General features: G+C 36.1%; 1 protein-coding gene across 1 annotated transcript in view; it reads left to right on the top strand.

Moving 5' to 3' along the window:
* Positions 1-20,584, top strand: part of dgkh (diacylglycerol kinase, eta) — a 422,493-nt gene that overhangs the window by 7,801 nt on the left and 394,108 nt on the right. Inside the window, 1 exon segment of the mRNA XM_039745288.1 lies at positions 12,217-12,396. Within this exon segment, the coding sequence (XP_039601222.1) occupies positions 12,217-12,396 (180 nt within the window).

Here is a 20,584-nt window from a genome sequence, read left to right as displayed (position 1 = left end):
CGGAGGGGGTGTGAGCAGAGGGGCTGTTTGCACAGAGGCTGTTTGCCTAGAGGATACGGACGCTCCTCTAAAAAATGCCGCTTTATCGCGGTGCTTCGGCATACTTAAAAACCCAGAAGCACGTATTGGTTTTTTTGATTGTTTGCTTTTCTCTCGCGTTCTCTCTCTCTCTCTCTCTGACATTCTCTGCTCCTGACATGCATTCTTTGAAAAGGAAGATATGTTTGCATTCTTTTAATTGTGAGAAAGAACTGTCATCTCTGTCTTGTCATGGAGTACAGTTTAAACGTTTGACTAAAGGGTGTTATTTCATGTCTAGAGGGCTCTAATAATGTTAATGTGGCAGAGTTTATAAGGGCTTAAAATATATAAAAATAACCATACAAACATATGGTTTCTACTTCGCGGATTTTCATCTATCACGGGGGGGTTGTGCAACGCAACCCCCGCGATCGAGGAGGGATTACTGTACATATGTAAAGCAATAAGTACATTTTAAATTGGCAAATTAAGCTTAATGTAAATGCATATAATTAAAGGAAAAAATAGTCAAATTAGATTTTAGTCATTATTAAGATGTCAATGTGAGCCGATTTCCCACATGCAGGCATCCGACAAAAGCAACTTTAAAGTAATTTTTATGGCGCTTTTCCGCTGCATTGACTTCTTTAGGAACCAGGGACTTTTTAGAAACTTGGGAACATTTGTAGCATTCCCAGCACAGGAATTCTGCCCATTTGTAGTTTCCGGTACTTTTTTTTAGTGCCCACTACTGGGTATGTACTTCTCCCTAAACCAGGGACTAACACGGGAGGACCTTGGGTGATAAATTGTGCTGATTGGTTGACCACAAGCAGTGGTGCCATCTTAAAAAACTCTCAGTAGTTTGGACTTCAGAGAGTTATTGGTTAAGATGGAATGCCACATGTTGCACTGGATCACTCATGTGCCATGCCATTTATCACATAGAAGGAATAATATCCCCTGTGAAGTGGTGATTGCTTCAAATGCAAAAAGGTGCAGGGTTCCCCCATGAACTCCTGATCACACAGTATCACTCTTTGTAGTTGCCTGCATTGAAGCAATGGGTAGGGGCTTCACAGGGTACCCCCGTGAACTACTGAACATGCCTGACACCACATTACTCTTTTTTGCATGTCAGATATTTTGTATAAAGGTTACAGTTCCTGTTCTATGGTGGGAACACAATACTCTAATGTGGTCAGGGACTACAAGTGGCCTGGGGCCTACATCATACATGATTCATTGGTTCCTGAAAACAAAGTTCCTGTGGCAGGAAAATGCCTATGGAATGCTTGCCAGTATATGCATGAAGTCACAACTGGCAATACTGTATAAATAAGATCTTATTGGCTAGATTAGACAGTAGATTGCTATGTGGTGCAATGCAAAGGCATTCAGTGTCTTCCAGTTGAATAATAGAAATATTTGAGGTTTGCCTAATTCCAGAATAAATATCTATGAAAGGTTTCAGGTAGGACTTTTGTTAGTAGCCATAAAACCAAGTTATATATTGAAAAGCCTGTTGGAGATTTTAAGGAAAAGGTAATTAAAAATTGCATAACAGTAAAAGTAATTTACTCAGATTCTGTAGATCTACCTGTCAATATTCTGAACCTACTTCCTCCTTTATAGTGTCTCTGGGATCTGTAGCCTGTGCCGGAGGAAAGTCAGAAAAATCTAATCATTGGCTGAGCTACAGTTCCTTGCAGGGCACATTTGTGGTTCATCCTGGTAAAGTTTAGAGACAAAAGTGCATCTATCATACACATATTGGATGAGAGAGGCAGCCATCTTGGACTACACCCACTCTGATATAGAAAGACAAATCAAGTTCCACACATTCAATGTCAGGATTGAATTAAACTCAGGTTTAAGGTTCAAGGTTACTGAGTTTTCCATAAAGCACAATCAAACAGTATTAGAATGAAGAAGAAAGAAAACGATTTGTACCACCCAGGCACTCCAGCTGTGATCCCAGAGTGCTACTGTGGCTGCAGGTTTTCATTCTAACCATTTTCTTAATTAGTGACCAGTTTTTGCTGCTAATTAACTTCTTTCCCTTCATTTTAATTGACTTGTTTTTTTAAGATTCTGGCCTCTGAATTGCTTCATTTTTTTCCCTTAAATGGCACCCAAACAGAAATTAGATTTTAAGTGAGGCAATAGATTACAAGTTAAGTCAGGGCCTCAAACTCCTCACAGTTCCTTAAGTAGAAGCCAGTTCTTCTTGTTAAGTAAACCTGTTATTAAATTCCATGGCTTGTTGTTGCTCACATTCTGCCACTGTTAGACATTTCCAAAACTGTTGATTTTCTTTTTAATAAGAGCAATGTGAAAATGTGTTGTGAACCAGAGCAGATCAACATTATTGAGATCTCCACCCTTCTTTATTGTCAGATACTGAATGACGGACACAAGTTGACTTGTTTTGTATCTCATTATTTGGCTGCTAATTAAGGAAACAAGCAAGGTGATTAATATTAAGGCAGAGTTGGAGACCCATCAATTAGATCAACCATTGCTCCAAACTGAGCAGCTGTGCTAAGTGGTAGTTTTCAACTGAATTTGCCAAATGAGGCCATTGCTTTATGTAGGTCTACAAATTCCATATTATTCACTCAGAACACTGTATAGTTGAAACACATTGCTGTTTATGTTCCATCATTTTTTGTACTGTATATATTTGTATACATTCATCATTCAAGTGTGCACTTCACTGCTTTTCTTTTCAAGATTTTAAGGAGTAAGGCATTATATTAACATTATCATCATATTATTGTGATGTTAAAGTGAAAACGTTAGCTGAGTGGCTAGAGGTTATGAAGGGCACTGAAAATTTTTACTGACAGCCCCATTTTAATCTTTATCACAACTTCTATATTGGCTGGTTCCCAAGCAGTGTGCCCTTACTATTGTGAAAGGCTGATAAAGCCCAAACCTGACATTTGTGTGTTTGTGGAAGAGCCTTTCAGTATTGCTCAAAACTGTGGATTGCAAATTCTGCTGTCTGCAGGGTTCATTTAATAATTAGAGCCAGAACTCTTGAGTAAAATTATGCTACACCTATATTCAGTCCTATATTCAAAATATGCAGAATATTATCTTTTGAAAAATGTGTTAACGAAAAAAAAACCAATATACAATTATAATACTTCCCAACTAAATCACTAGGCAACTTTTACAGTCACTTTGGGTAAAATGTCATTTTTGGTAATTAGCAAATCTAACATGCTGGTGTGGTGAAATAAAAAAATGAATAGCCATCTTACTCAAGCAGATGTTTACAGTCCCTTGTGCCTTTCCTTATTTAGAAAAAAACAATGCTCAAGGTAATTTTTTAATTGCTTACATATGTTTTTTTCCATTAAGTCTTTTCTTCCACTTTCATAGTAGTTTTTCTATAAAATCATATAGGTTATAAGATTTTTTTGAACTTTTGTACTACTCGCCCAGTGTTGCCAAGTTTCTTTGCTTTGATCATTAAACTCATCAGAACAGAATATCAGCTTCAGTTTTGGAACACTTTTTTTAACTGATAGCAACAGCAGTAAAAAAAAAAAAAAAGTAAGTTTATATGGCTTTCGGATTTTGTTTCACAGTTAGTCTGGTGCTTGAATGGCTGCAATTCTTAATCTGCAAGAGGGGATTTTTTTAAAGAATATACTGTATTTATAAAGTCAACTTTACTTAAGATGGCAGGTTCCCAGGGCAAATAAATGAAAGCCACAAATGTGAAATTAGGAGAACAAAAATACAGAATATATCCTTTAATTTTTAATTGAAAAAGTTAGAAAAAGCATCATGCTCAATGTTAATGCATGTTCTGTGATGCATTCTAGCACTCCAAGGAACACGACTTAAATTTTGTAAACATCAGTGATGTACTCAAAAAATGGCCAAAAATGGACTGCAGAACTTAATTATCCACAGTTGTTTTACTTTATTTATTTTAGTTTTTAGGAGTAAAGACTTTAAAAGCTTTTATTTTTTTCCTTTAGTTGCCAATGAAAAAAGTATTTTTGCTGGCCGTGAACTTCAGTCATACAGAATTATAAAGAAAGATGGCTCAAACTATCCACTTTATGATGTGTTCTAAATGCTTCAGTTGAATCCCAAGAAAAGAGTAGAATAATAAAATTAAATATCACAGCACAAGTTCATTGTACTGCCTGCAACCCTTCATGGCTATGGTGTATGCAGCTTTGATTGGACATCTCCACCAAAATAATCCTGGAATGATTCTAGGAACATGACCATGAATTCTGGCTAGTCAGATTAGCCTTGGCAGTTAGTAGGGCAACCAGTGAGCATCTTTGGGATGTCATGGGACAAAATATTCAGATTAGTATTATGCATTATGTCACCACATGATTTTGAAAGTAATTTGGAACTGAATTGGGGATCCATAAGCTAGCATCCTTGTACCTTATAGTTTACTCTCTGTTGAGTTCATATCTTGTAGAATTCAGTCTGTTCTGAGTGCAAATGATATGCAATTTACTATTAGGTAGTTCAACTAAATAAAGTAGCAACTATGGACTGTATATGTGTTTCATCTACTAAAGCCACTCTCTAAACTTTTCTAAAAAAGCAAATTAAGTATTTTATGCTTGTTAAGCAAACATTTGCTTTGGTTTTATATGTATCAGATTTTGTTTCAGCATGAAGAAAGTATTTTTGCTAAAACAGTTGTTGTTAAATGCTGCAACACAAAATATGGATTCTGACTATTCAGAAAATGTTTGTGTGATGTTCCTATGTTCTCCTTCTTTCTGGATAGCATTTTCTTTTGGAACTTTGATTTTCCTTTCACATTCCAAAGAGGTACAGATTAAAATAATTGTTTCATTTACGTTGGCCCTGCATTGGTAAATGTGTGTATGAGTGTTCCCTTTTCAACATTGGTTCCTGCCATGTTGCACCCAATGCTGCCACTATACTCCTATGACCCTTAATTGAATTGAGCATGTTTAATACTTGACATATAGCTGTCTTCTAGTCATGTTAACATTGTAAAGAGATTATGCCATATACAAATTCACAGCTATACAAAAAAGTACATAAATGATGATATGTAGATTAGCAGGTTGCTTTACAATTTAGAGCCTTGACTCTGTCCTGGTCTCCCTAAATTAATGAAGCCTACATACAGTATCCTTCTGTTTTTGTATGTTTCCTTTAAAGTTCATATTCCTGATGTTTTGTTACAGAAGATATTAATTTACTGTGTAAAGTTTTTGTAAGTTTAACTAGGCAGGATGTTAAGTAGAAAGTGGGGTTTAGCTTTAACTTACAATCTTGTTGCAATAGTTGAGATATCAGACTTTGGACTGATTACTTGGACAAATGTGACAGTTATTTTGATGTTAATTTCCTCATAGTGCTTAGATGATTTTACTTAGTTTTATGATACATTACTAGCGACTGGGAGCCTGATTAAATTGGGCTACAAATTCTACGTTTGTGAAATCCATACTTTCTCTGCAAAGAATGATTTGTATTTTTAAGTCCTTGAAATGATTTTGTTATCATGCCACGGATTTGTGCTTAAAATAGACCTTTTTCGGCCGAGGTAATGAAGAGCTTCCTGTTCAAATGGGGCTGCGAGACATGAACTCAGCTCTTCGGCGCACCTCATTTGATTTTTTCCGGTAAACAAATTAAAAAAAAAAAAAAAATGTATTTTACGACTCTAATCAGAGTTGGAGTAATAATTATGTTGGTGTGGCCATTTTAGATCTGAGATCGGCTAAAATTTAAACAGTGACCAATGTTAATACCCAGCCGTCATTACTCAGTTTGCCAATAGATGTCAGAAGGACGGATGCCAAAACTGAACTGCCCAAAGATAGATTTCAACGTACCAAGCAAATGGCGATACGTTTTAAATTACTTACGGTTCCGGAGCTGTTGAAGGGTTTAAGTCAGTCAACGATGTTAGTCCTGGAAAGTACGCTCCACCAAACCAACGTTCCAAAAACCAACCGAACTTACTGTTATCTGCTCAATCCAACACCGACTTACTATACTTGGCCGTCCAGCAGAATCACTATAGCATTCGAACATTCTTAGCCAATCATGCAATACTGCATCCGCCTTTGCCACGTTATGTTCTAACTACAGAGGCAGAGTCCCATTGCATGATTCTAACTTGTATTGAGTCAAGGTATTGATGCGAACATCATACATACGGGGTATTGACGCGAACACCATACATACGGGGTATTGACGACACGAACACCATAAATACGGGGTATTCACGTGAACACCATACATACAGATAGTATCAAATTATATATAAGGATTCTAGAGAAAGATTACTGATTGACAACTGGAGAAAGAGGGATTCTTTGTAATGCATTATGGGGAAAAAAGCAACACTAGAGATCCAAAATTTGAGATGGAGTCAGTGTCATGACTTCACACATCCCTCTGGAACTGGACTCCCTGTTAATGACTTGACATTAACATCTTGAAGATTGACATCTTCTCTTTAACTACCGCAAACATGACTTGCAGGATGTGTCCTAAGATTGAAGTAATGATGTATTATTCCTGGTATCTTGTTCCGGTGAGTAAAAACCCACTGATGACTTTTTCAAATCTTCATGTTTAATTTGTCTCTGCTTATATGTATATGCTGTAATTAATATAAAACTTTTGAATCAGTCCCTAAATGTTTTAATATGTAACACGACCACTTTTTTGAAGGGTTGGGATTTCTGAGTATTTGTTTCTTGTTGTAGGAAAAACTTATTTATATTATGGTCCTAAGCAGAAAAATTAGATTTTACTAATTATACTCTTTTCCAGGGACCAGCTTTCAATGCCTTAATGTAACTGGGAATCTGATATTGTACATGTTCTTTTTGCATTAATAAAGTCTGATTGTCTTTTTGTGCTTGCTACTGTACTTTGTTTATAACTTTACTATAAAAATGTTGTTATAACAGAAACAAATGTCACCATGGAGTTGTTGATGTCTTCTGAAATGTTTTAAACTTATTTGTTTTACCAATAATGAAAAATACATATCTTTGTTTTAGGTTTAATTGTGTAAACATCAGTTAACAAAACATTGGGCAAAAAGTAGATATTAACCAATGTCACTGAACAGTTCAAATTAGGTTCCCTGTAATAAAAAGAACACCTATGGTGATGCCATACAATATACTACAATGTATGACACCTACATTAATTATATAGCAGTTTAATGGTAACCAGAAAATGTATGGAAAATGTATGTAATATAAGGCATTCTTGACGTTGTCATGAAGACAGTTTTGTCTATGTTTTAAAATAATAATAGTAAATGAATTGATTGATTAACATAAAACAAGTTATACAACTTATTAAATAATGTGTATTTTCCTCATTTCAGACGCATGTCATTCTAACTTTAATACTTTTTTTCATTCACTGAATGTAGCCACTTCACAATAGCTAAACAAACATCCTTACATTTTCTAATACTGCTCAATCCAACATGGGATCCTAGGTTTTTCAGACCTTTATGCAAGTTTTGTGCACAAAGCAGGAAGCACCCATACATGGAGTTGTTAATCAATATTTCTGCACATACATTCACTATTACTTCATATATATAAAGTTAATTTAGAGATGGCAGTAAAACAGGAGTAGCGGAACAGAGAGTATAAATGAACACTGGAGAATGTATATGGGAAGTGCCTGGGCTGACTTATCAACCCAGAAATATGAAGCTATGAAGTACCTGCACCAGTCATTGTGTCAATACACCACCTACCAAGTTAATAATTTGTCAAATTATTCTCAAAATTACCATTACTCGGACTGCAGTTAATGGAATATAATCAGAAAAGTCCTCGATTGATTTTGCAAAATGTTTCTGAAAACATTAATATTGCTCTCTAAATGAAAACTTTTCAGAGTAAAGTTTGCCTTAAAATATTAACTCCTCAGATTGTTTCATATTATAATGTGGCACTGCTGTTAGTGCTGGCTACTAATGATGCTCACAGTGCTGTAAACCACAATCTGAACTTTAACCTGAGCAATACCCATGTAAAGTTTGCACATTCTTCTTATCATTGCTTGGGTTTTCTCTGGGTACTTCAGTTTCCAACTGTATGCCAAATATGTACATGATAAGTGAATTATCACCCATAAATTGTCCTGGTGTGAAGGTATGTGGGTGCATGTCTTACTGGTATCCCATCAGGGATTGGTTGATGTGTTACAGTTTTTACTGCTGGGATAGTCTGTAGCAAACCAGGATTTATTCGATGAATGAACAGATTATCAACAAATATTCAAAATGGGACTAACATATGTGTTTAATAACCCAGTCAAATATGGTCCAAATAAAGAGTAATGTGCTGGGTTGTTTTAAAAGATATATAAGCCCTTCATAAAAGAAAGCTTGAAACAATAATAGCACAACTAAAGCTAAACATCCACAATGTATGCAGTAACAACTGTTGCAGCATGGTAGCACAAATTGTGAATGTTACTGTGCCAAGGTTCACAAAGCTGGTTGTTAGCCATGTGGATACTGCGCATTCTACTTGTAACTTTGTGGCAATTCCTCTAAGCACTTCCTACATTACCAAAGATGTACCAGTTAGCTTAAATGTCAACTCTAAACTGGCCTAGTGGGAGTGGTGACCTATAATGGATTAGTGCCCTTGTCTGAAGCTGCTTCCTGCCTTGTGCCCAAATTGGACTTTGTGGGTCTGAGTGTGTAACACAATTGAAATTAGTGAGCTATACAGAAACTTGTGTATTTTTCTAAAAAATAAAAAAATAAGAATTACACATACTGATATGCAATATGTTGATTAAAAAATGAACAACACCATTTTGATTCCAGCCCCCACAAACGCAATGATAAACCAAACATCTCCTTCTGGAAAGCTTTATGCAGAAAGTCATACACAACAGGTGAATTTAAATTGTTTAATGCCCCATTTGTGAATGAAGGGAACCCTTGGAAATTACTTTTTGATCAGTCAGTAATATGCTTAGCTATGAGAACATCCTTCTTTAAGAGCCTCAATTACCACTTTAAAAGTGACACACACTTATGCCTTGACTCTGACCAGAACAATTGGGTCTAGAAAATAGATTAATGGAAGGAAATGTACCTAAGAGTTTTGTAACAATTAAGTAATTTAATAATACATTAAAAAAAAACTGAGTCACTTAAGGATGGGCAGCCCACTTAGCCTATTATGTTCCAGACATAAGTGACTCACAAGAGTTTACAAAAATGGATACGGAAAATGTCGACTGTTGTATGTGATTTTTCCATCTATTATAAAATCTATACGTCAGTCTACAAATACCTGTAAGAATCCTACATACCCGTTTCTTAAATCCATAGAACTCTAATATTTATGTTTACTTAAATGACAATATTACTCAAAAAATGTTTTAATGAAAATCAGGCCATAAAACATGCTATTAACTTCTATACATTTTACTTTTGAACAAATTATACTTATAATAACTCCTTTTGCTATTAATATTTGTGTTACTGAAATACAGCAGTAACCATAATTCTGTAACTAGAGTACATGTAGTTTACAGTATATGAATTACTCATGGTCACACAATGAGTCAGAATTGAGGAATAAAAAGCCAGCCATGAAATACTGCTTTAGACACATCTAGCACTACTCCATGACAACTTTACAAGCCACTAGCTTTAAACCACAAAACTGCTAGCACTTTAAATCCCTTTCAGTCACTTTGCATAAACCCTTAGAGATGGCATCACCACAAGAAATCATAGGAGATGTTCTGTATGACACATACCTCTTCAACTAAACAATGAAACCCTTAGAAAATTCCTGCTTTTGAGACACCCTTTTGTACTTAAGAACTCCTGTACTAAATTATGCAGCTGCAGGCAGTGTGGTTTATTCACTAGTGTGCAGCACATTTAACCACAAAGCTGCCAATTTACTCCACATATACAATAAGATTCACCGTGTCATCCTGAGCGAGTCAGCGCAACTGAAAAAATAAATGTCATGTAATTTTTTTAACCCACTTAATCCAGACCAGGGTCGGGGAGAGGTGGGAGCAGGAGACTATCCCAGCTAGGATTGGGTGCAAGCCAGGAACAAGCCTAGACAGGGTGCCAGTCCATTACAGGACTACACCCACACACTTTGGACAGTGTGAGGAAACCTGAGTACCCAGAGAAAACCCATGTAGACACAAGAGAGAAAATGCAAGCTCCACACAGGGTGACCCAGGACAAAAATAAATGAAAATGTTTGAATAAGTAGAATATATCATAATATTATAAAACTATTGCCAAATATACAATAACAGTTCAGGGATATGTTGCATTAAACCCATGAAATCACCTGGACTAAATGGCCAAACTGTTACACATCTTTTGCACTAAGCTTTTGAAAACCGTTTACATACGCTTATAAAACAATGTATACTAACCAGTGAGTCTTTGGCAAGCCATTTCAACATTTCGTAGTTTACTTTGACTAGTTATAATTACAGTTGAACGAGTCTAAATTACATTTGAGACATCAAAAATATAATTATGACTACTTAAAATTCAAATTTGAGATATGTACTATATATTTAGACTAGTTAAACTGGTAGTTAGATATCTCTGTAATGAACTTGGAAATACTGTATATAAATCTGAGACTTTTCCTGTTGAGAGACCTGTAATTACATTTTAAAATTCAAACGATAGTCTGTAATTACATTTTGACTAGGAATAATTGCATTTCAGATATCCAAAAGTACAATCTAGATATCTTTAAGATTTTAAAGTTATCAGCAAATCTTACTTTGACAAGGGAAAAATGACACTTGATTTTCTCAATGACTCCGTTTGTACATTTCAAAATGAAACTGAGGTTTTGGCGAGGCGAAAAGTAAGGCGAATGTCCAAAACAACAATTAAAACGATTTATTAAATGTTCAAACCACATAGTATGACCCGTGCAGTAAAACTGTACAGTTTCAATTATGTCACAAACATGTACCACGAATCTGTATTACAATAAGTTTTTCAAAGATTTCCCCCCCCCAACAAGTTTGCAAATTAAAAACACCCAGACGTCACAGTAAAATATTGCTGAGATTTTCTTTGAAAGAAAGTGAATACATTTTTATGAAAGTAAACAGGGCACATAAAGTATGCAGAAAAGAGAAACGAAGAATTTCCTCGCTCGCTGTATATTATACAAACCTGTAAAAAACGTACAGTCAACTAACCGAGTTAGCCAAGTCGCGTATTTCACACATTTGCTATTTATAGCGCACTTCCCACAAAAAGCGATGTAACTGAACGACTACCGTACTAACGATTCTTCCCAGTTCTCAAGTTCGGAATTAGAAGGGGAAAAAACGTTAGCGCTAGGTTAAAGCATCATTTCCGGGGGGTGTGGTCAGCCACGCGAGTGCCGCCCATCTGTGTTCATTTGTAGTGTAGCGCACGAAGGTGTACGTCGTCAGTTTGCCTCCCACGTTACTGTAAAGGAGGCGGAGGAAGGGCGGTGCTGCTCCCATACAATCTTTAAAGAGATGCTGTGGAGAATTTCTCCCGAGCCTTCCAGTTTTCAAACCGTGCTGCTCCTGTCAAAGTTTACATTGAGGGAAATGTAGTCAGCGTGGAGTTAGTAAGCTCCTGCAAGACAGTACGACTACTGTTTGAGTGGGCAGTGGACTCGCTTTACGCGCATCATCCCCTCCTTAGGGTTCCACAACCACCGCAACATGTACAAATACATAGAAGAGCACGCTCAGAGATGGAGCGTGTAAAATCCCTTTTCCAGACTCTTGACATCGTATTACCGCTAGGGTTTGCTACAGAGATTTCCTCCAAGCTTCTCATTTAATAGGAGAGACGGCCACCAAAGTCTCAAGTCACACAGTGTTCAGAATAAGAAAAAGAAGAGCAAGGCGCCATAGAGCTAACACGGGGGAATCGATGCAGGGTGCAGAATCATGGCCGCTTCACGTTTTCTTGACAGTTTATGCCATAGTTTCAAATAGGTAAAAAAAAGAAAAAGTGGTAACCACACATTAGCGGTTATAGACAAGAGGCAGCGGAAGATGGCGGCGAAGAGAGCCGCTCCTCAGCCGCTGTCCAGCTCTCACGTCCCGGAGAGGAAGGGAGCGGCTGGCTGTAACAAGGCTAACCCTGACTGGTGCGTTTCTGCCCGGCAGGAGTCGGAGAAGGGAGCGGCGTCCGTGGCGGGGATGCTGGTCGGCGGGATGCAGCCCCATCCGGGGGGAGGCGCAGGACTACCAGGAGCTGGTGACGAGTCCTCGGATAGCGAAGGGGAGCACGAAGGGCCCCAGAAACTAATACGGAAAGTGTCCACCTCCGGCCAGATCAGAAGCAAGGTAAGGGATTGACATGTCATTTATGGGGTGTTGGGGGTTGTCCGCGGCTGCTTGGGGGTGAATGTAGTGTGTTCCTTTTACACCTCGTGTTTTAAATGAGTTGTATTTTTTGTTTTATTGGTTTCTTTTTCTTGGTGGTCGCTTAAGAAGGGTTTCTCGAGACTTTTTTGTACATTAGCGACAATCCACTAATTGACAGTTTCTAGCAGTGGTAGGATTGAGTTTTCGAAGTTTTTCCTTGTTCCACAGTGTGTGCCAGCTGCTTTTGTGTAGACGACTTTAGATTTCATTTAATTCAGAAAATCAGAATTTATCAGTTTGAAGGTGACTACAGTTTCATGAGCTAAATTCCTGTTTCGGGACAGTGTCTGAAGTGACCCCGCAGGTTAGTCCCAGTTCACTTTAAAAATTGCGCCGATGTGTGTTTTGAATCATTGATTCAGCTATTAGAAAGAATTGCCCCAGAATAAATTGTAAATTTTCGAAGATTTTTAAGTTTCCTGAATTTTAGTTTGAAATTACATCGTGTAGAAGTTTTCTTTGAGGAAAAGGCTGATGAATCAGTAGTGTGCATGATTCCACAGAATCTGGAAGTGCAGTATTTAAATGTTTTAAGCATAATTTGATTAAAAGGTATGGTGTGAATAACAATACTTTTTCGTGCATGTATACGTTGTATTTTTGCACCAAGTTCAATTTGCCTCTTTTGTTTCTTCCAGTAATTGAGACCAATTAACTTTGAAGTCTGTCTTTGCTTGCTAAAATATTTCAGTGTTGGGGCTCAAAAAAATCTATGCAGTAACTGTTTAATGGGTAACTGGTATGATGTGCTGTACGTTACACAGGTAAGAAAGAAATACAAGTAAATGAACATCATCAGAGTATACATCTTACATACAAGAAACACTCTTTAACATTTGAAATGCAACTGCCTTCAATTTTTGACAGATGTCACTGAGAGGAATATGAGGAAAAAAAGGGAGAAGACCTTTAACTTGGTGCTGAAGAAGAAATATCTTTTGAAATGTTTCCTTTGTGGCATTACATTCTTCACTATTAATAAAAAAAAATGATATTGATATTGCACTATGTGAAGTTGAAGCAAATTGTGGGAAAATGTTGAATTCTTCATGGTCAAACATGATAAGAGTTTGTAACAGTAAGTTTAAAATAAATTGTTCAGCAAAGGCAAAGCTGGAAACTGGTAGAGTGTCTTTTATATAAATTGTAGTTAACTCTTTTTTAAAGTTTTAAAAGTAAATAGTTTAATTATTGTGTATTTTTATGTTACTAATGTAAAATTACAAATTCTTTATATTTTAAGTGATTATGAAACCATTTCTCTGATGCTGTCCCACAGATGCCTCAGCAGTTCCTTGTAAGGCTTCTAATTATCTGTCCGTTCATGGAGAGCAAATTCTTTACTAAGAAGTCTTTCAGTGTTGAAAAACATGATCACCATTGTCTTGATGTTTACAGTGCTTGTCTTGTAGAGAAAAAATTTCAGTAGTCCCATACACAATTGTACGATAAATATCAGAAATATGCACTGATTAACAAGACTGTGGGCATAGGATAATTAATGGCATAATCGATAACTGCATACTACTCACATACTGTTGACAGATTTTGTGAATTTTTGGATGCCCCCTCGTACAGCAGGTCATGCACTGTTAAAAGTTTTAACTTAAAACACAGAAAACTGGCATCAAAATTGATGTAGCTATGAATGAGCTTAGTGTAATACTGGAGAAATTACTTATGCCACAATGTCTGCTTTTGTTTACATCCATGTATGTATATTATAAGTAGGGCTGCAACAAATAATCATTGTTATTGATGATAATAATCCATGCTATAAATTACTGCCATCAAATTTTATTATGGATTAAAGTTGCCTTGTAACATGTCACGTATGTCATATCATTGTTCAAGAGTAGTGTTAATCACAGTTTAAGATATGATAGAAGGCCAAAAAACTCAAGGGTGCAGAGTCATGTTATGTGATTTTCTAACCCATTTAATCCAGACCAGGGCAGGGGGCTGGAGACTGTTCCTGCTAGCATGAGGTGCAAGGCAGGAGCAAACCCTGGACGGCGTGTCAGTCCATTGCAAGGTTAACACACATGCACATACTTCAACTTAATGTCCAGTAAGAAATCTGTGCCTTGCAAGATCTGTAAAAATAATGCTGATTTTTGTCAACAGCAGCCTTGAAGGTAATTAAGCTGGAATTTATAGTTAGTAGCAAGACTTCTTGTTATGCACTTCTTTGTCAAAGGTAATTTTAGAGTGTACTTGTACTACTGGAGAGCATTGTACTAGGAATAAAACTTTAATTTTAAAATATAAGGTCACCTTTTTTTAAATGCAAGGTAATAATCAACCAATTAATCAATTATAAAATTAGTTTGTTAGTTGCAGCCCTAGTTATAAACTTCCTCTTTTATTTTATTGTTGAATGAAACAGCTGCTTTCTAATTTGATGTGTTTTGACAGGACTTTGTTTGAGTCTTGATTAGATGTTTGTAGTACAGATCGACAAAGTACCTTCCTTCAAATACATATTTCTAAAACAGTACCAGACTAATAAAAACCAAGATTAACCATCATTAGGAGTACTGGCTACCTGCAGTTTTTTGTAGTTCAGTTATTTTACAGTAGCAGTCTGTAGTTATCATAACCATTTCTGTTTTTTCTCTCAAAAGCCAAAGATTCGCCCATCCGTTTCATTAAGCAGGAACTATAAAGTGGTGCAGTTTTAGACTAATCCTTATAGTAACAGATTTTTCTTATAATTGTAGTAGAAACTATGTACAGTAACTTTAGTGTTGCTGTTCTGTTTCCTTTTTGTGTAAACTTAGACTTATTATATATTTTTAATAATAATACTTTAAAAAAGCCTATTTTTATTTTGTAAATATGGGAACTTTTTCAACTTTAAGTAGTGATGCATGTTTTAGTTTGTTTTTAGGTTGTTATGTGGATGATTTAGCAGTGTTAAAGCCAATGTTTAAGTAAATATTTTATATATGAACGGCTAGGTGTATTTATAATATTAGTAATAGAATGTTTCTGTCATGATTTTGTGATTTCTTTGACTGATATATTAAATGATTTGGAATCACATTTTCTGATTTCAAGGTGGTGTATTGTCTTCAAGTATTACATAGGTGATTTAGATCAATAAAGCAGTCCTAAATTTTAACACTTTACACAATGATTAAAATGACTGTGTGCCAAGGTTATTATAGTTTTGTCTTTTTATATTAGTTTTTATTTCTATATTTTTTGTGACCTTGGAAATTCAGTTTAGTTTTAGTTTTCCATCATCGTATATTTTTGGTTTTAATTTAGTTTTTATTTCACAAAGACTAGGGGCCTTCGCCCTCTGCTCGTTTCGCTCGCCAACCCCCATTTTTGGTTTTCCGGATACACACTTTTAAGATTTTTTTTTCTTTGAATTGTTGCTATTTCATTAGTTTCACTTTTATTTCAGAAATTATGTAAAAACAATATTTGGAATCTTTCGAGTCCCAATATGCTGAATCTTTTAAATGAGGTCAGTGAAACATGTGTTTAATGACTTTGTACCATAATTCAGGATAGGTTTTTCTGTTTGGAATTTCAGTACAGACAAAATGATCTACATCATCAGCAGTTAATAATCTTTTTTTTTTTTGCAAAGTAACCAATAAATGCATGTGAGGTAAACCCTGTTTTTGAAATTCTCTGACTTAAAATTCAAAGCCTTAAAATATTTACATACTTCTGACATATCACCTATGTTCATATATTCAATCTCAATTCACCTTTTCATTATTTCTCCGAGTAATAATTTCTCTTTGTGCTAATGCGATGTTTACTTTCTTTGTTTTGACAGTGTCGTTTTTTTCTGCTTTCATATTCTGTATCTTGCTCTGCATGTGTTTCGCGCCTATGTTTTTTTGAGTCTTTCGAATTCCAGTTTTCATTATCTCTAACCTGCTCTGCATGTGTTTGGCCCCCTTGTTTTTTAACCTCTTTTATGATGTTTTACTTTGTTTTCTACTCGTGTCTTTTATTTCTGACCTCGCTTTGTCCTGCTTTTTTTCCAATGACACCTGGTCTGTGGTGATTAATTTCCCTTTTTTGAGTAATAATTTTTGTTTGTTTGTGCTACTGCAATCTTTAGTTTTTTTATACTTTCTAATTTTCCTAATTTCATATTTTTTAACTTTCTCCACATGTGTATCGTGCCAACGTTTTTTTTTTGAGCCTTTCGAATTCCACTGCTTTCATAATCTCAAACCTACTCTGCATGTGTATAGTGCCAATGTTTGTTAACATCTTTATGTTCTACTTTGTCTTTTACTCACTGTTTTTTAATTCTGAGTCCGATTGGACGTGCTTTTTTTCAGTTCCAATTGTTCTGGGCTGATAATTACTTTCCTTATTTTCTGAATTTGCACCTAGATTATTCTTTTTCTTTTTTCTTTTTTTTCTCTCCAATGTTTTTGAGTCTCTTTTCTCCGCGCTGCTTTCTTCTTCACTTAGTCATCTACATTTAATTTATAACCTATTGTCCTTATACGCTTTATATGCGCTGAGAGCCCTGGATCTGCGTGTGCTCAAAGCCTTTGCATAATTGAGTGTTTTGCTGCCCGTGGTCTTATTTGATATTGGTTGTAAGCAGGGCATGCCTTGCAAGAATCTCATGTTCTACATCCCCGTGAGACAGTCCTGGGTCAATCTCTTGGCACAAAGTCTCAAGTTTAAGGTCCCCACGAGACTCTCCGTGGCCAATCTCTTTCGTCTTGCGGGTCTTTTAAGTGTGATCTTCATGTGAAGATCATGTCGTGTATCCCTAGTGTTTCTCTCCAGGATTTTTTTTTTTATAATAGAGAGACATTTCTATTTTTATATCTATTAGTTTCAGTTTTAGTAATTATGAATCAATCAGAACTGTACATTTAATGTCTTTGGATAGAATATTAGTTTAGTTTTGTAGAAGCTTACTACTCTACATGGTTTACTGTCTCGTTTTGTTTTTGCCTGATTAAAAACAAGCATAATCAAAACCAGATACTGAACATGAACAATTTTATAATTTTTTAAATATTTTCTATATCATTTGTGCTGAACAAATGTGTGCTGACCGTTGACACTTTTCATCTTTTCCTTTTATTGCTCAGAATGGGCCAATTTGTATTGAAATTTAAGTGAATTTTAAGGTTTGAGGGTTTTTTACTCAAAATGTCTATAGCACACAACATATCCTACTCCGAAACAATGTGCTTCTAATGAATTCCTTCAATATTGCATTCCTCTACTTGTTATGACTCGGGTGCCGCCGCAAGTGGCATCCATTCCAGCCGCTCCGTGTATGACTTTATCTTTCTACCTTTCTTCTCTATTTTTCTCTATTTCACTGATCACTCCTACCACTTTTATGTGGACTTGTTCCCTGGACACTTTTTACTACTTTTTACTACTTGGACATGGATTTTTACATGCCGAGACTCGTCTATTCAAATAGTCAAGTTCAAGCGCTGAGAACAAATGCCCGCACCGGTGTGGTTCCCTATTTACTTGGCTTTGTTATTTTCTAAAAGCCATATTGATCTCTAATTCTGTTTCAGGCACATACAATTTATAGACAGAATTTTGCCACCTGCAGACCTGAAAAGATATCAAAAATCAGAAAATAGATTCTGCTATGTTCTGACAGGTGTGATCATGAAAATCATGGGGGCTTAGGAAGAACAGGGCTCTTAGGCTTGAATCATTGTGAAGACCCCACCTAGCTGTATGGAGGGAAACAAAGAAAAACACGCATGTAGTGTCAAGGTTAGAAACGGTGAGACTGGAATATCCCATGCATAAGAATAGTAAAACCATAATGAGCAGAGCAAGAGTAGGTAATATGTGTATGGACAGGCACAAAATGACAGAGACAGCATCTGAGATTAGGAACAATATATACATTATATAAACATATGTTCATGCAGAGCAGGATCACAGGAAACCTGGAGCCTACCCCAGCAGGTTTGGATGCAAGGAAAAATCCCTGATATGCAATATACATGATACAGATTTTTTAACTATCTGTTTTGAGAAAGAGAAATAAAATTTGAAAAAAGGGGGACATATATTTAAAACATAATTCTCCTTCTGGTTTATTTTCACAATATCAGGTATTTTGAGCTATGAATATAAACTAAAAAAAGGTAAATAAATAAATACAAAAACACATTAGTATGTTTAGATTTTCACCAGTTGGCACGATCTCTTCGCCTACCTACCTGTAGTTCAGTGAAGACATTGCCAACTCAAGGAATTTTACAAGGTTTGTATCACTTCATTGGTAAACAACTTTTTTAAAGCATAAGTGATCGGTCAGTTACAATATGCTAATCTTGTATGATGACCTAGTCAGTCTTTCGATCACTGCCATTTTATTTTTAAAAAGGATTTCTCCTGTGCGAAAGTGGCAGGTGAATATTGTCAAAAAAGCACACTGAAACATTATTCACTTGTGATTTTTCTGTCCATATGGTAAAGGTTTTGACCAGTGTGACAGAAAGAGGGCGCCATCGTCCTCTAGAACCCTTGGACAATACGTCAGACATCAGGTAAAAGTCCAAAAGTTTGACTTTTTATTACTCCACAATACTCATTAACCAATAAACAATAATCAATAATACACAATCCACCACTCCCAAACGCGTTGCCACCCTTCCACCCAGCTCAGCTCAATGCTCTGGTATTCCTCAGAGTCTTTTATAGTCCCCGGGTCAGAAAAAATCCTCTTTTTCATCCCGAAAAGTATGTCACTTCGGTTGTCGCTTTGCCTATGATGTACTTCTGGATTATAGGGCACATGTGACTCTCTGGGCCTCCCTGGAGCGTCCTCTGTTGGCCCCTGTGGTATCCAGCAGGGCTGTAGAGGAAAACACCATTGTCCATGATTCCCTGCTGGTATCCGGGGCACCTCCATGCTGGAGGGAGAGCTCCATCTGGCGGCCTGGGGGTATTGGCCGGTATGATAGGCCGGCCATAGACCACACCAGCACATTCCAATTTCAGGCATTTGAATTGCATCTTGATATACAACAAGTGCAAAGGAAGGCAGCACAGTAAATCGCTTTCTATTTCACACACTTTACACACCCGTATTCAGCTTGCTGTGTGAACACCCAACCTCCTTTAAAAGCCGCTGTTCACTGGATGAATATATTCAGGCGGCTCTTGGTGAATTACTTTCTCTTTTAAAGTTAAATGTTACAAGGGTTAAAGACTAATGGCAACAATATTCATTCAAAATGAAAACTTAAAATATTTTTAGTAAATTATTTTATTTCAATTAGTCTTACCAGCTACTTTAATAGTTTTGTTTAGTTTTAGTTTTTCTTTCCGGTTGTGTTAATTATTTTATTTAAGTTTTATTTAAATGTTTTTTTAATAATAGTTTCAGTTTTAATTTTAGTTTTCATTAACTATCATAACCTTGCTGTGTGCAGTCATGAAGTAGGGAAGTAGTTTTTCAATAGTTTTTCATCAATTAATTTTCTTGCTGGCTTAGTTGAATTAATTGTGGCAAAGTGCTGGTGACGATCCTGGCAGCTTCAGGCACAAGTGAGGGACCTTTGGCAACCCGCCTACATCAAATTGGTGCCTGATGCTTTGTTCATTTTATTTGAGTACACTTTATTGCACACATACCATCATTCATTATTTGAATCCACTTTGTCTAATGTAAGGTTGAAGTATGCATTTTTCTGAATTCATCTCCAGCTGTGGCTGGAAGCTAGCTTTTTATTTTCAAATGGAAAGCTGAAAGGGCCATAACAGACCACTTCCCTCTGCATTCTAGGGGATTTTCATGCCCTGTTACACTGATTTGTAGCCTGCTGTTTTGTGGTTTTGAATTTTTAATTTTTTTACTCCTGAATTTCAAAGCTAACTTTCTTGTTTATGCACATGTAGCTCATGAGTGTATGCAATTTCAAACTGAGTAGTAGTGTATTTTGCATTTTGCAAATGACTGGTTGATTTGAGTAGAGCTTTCCTCATATCATAGTTAATTTAATTTGTTTGAATTCTCCACTGCAAGTTACAAAAAGACTAAAAGGCTACTGAAAACAATCACATTCATAGCATATTATAAACCCCTTAAAAATCTCTGTACTGCTTATTATAAAGCTTT

The sequence above is a fragment of the Polypterus senegalus genome, chromosome 2 (assembly GCF_016835505.1).
Source record: "Polypterus senegalus isolate Bchr_013 chromosome 2, ASM1683550v1, whole genome shotgun sequence".
Lineage (NCBI taxonomy): Eukaryota > Metazoa > Chordata > Cladistia > Polypteriformes > Polypteridae > Polypterus > Polypterus senegalus.
This window is presented reverse-complemented; position numbering and strand designations above follow the sequence as displayed.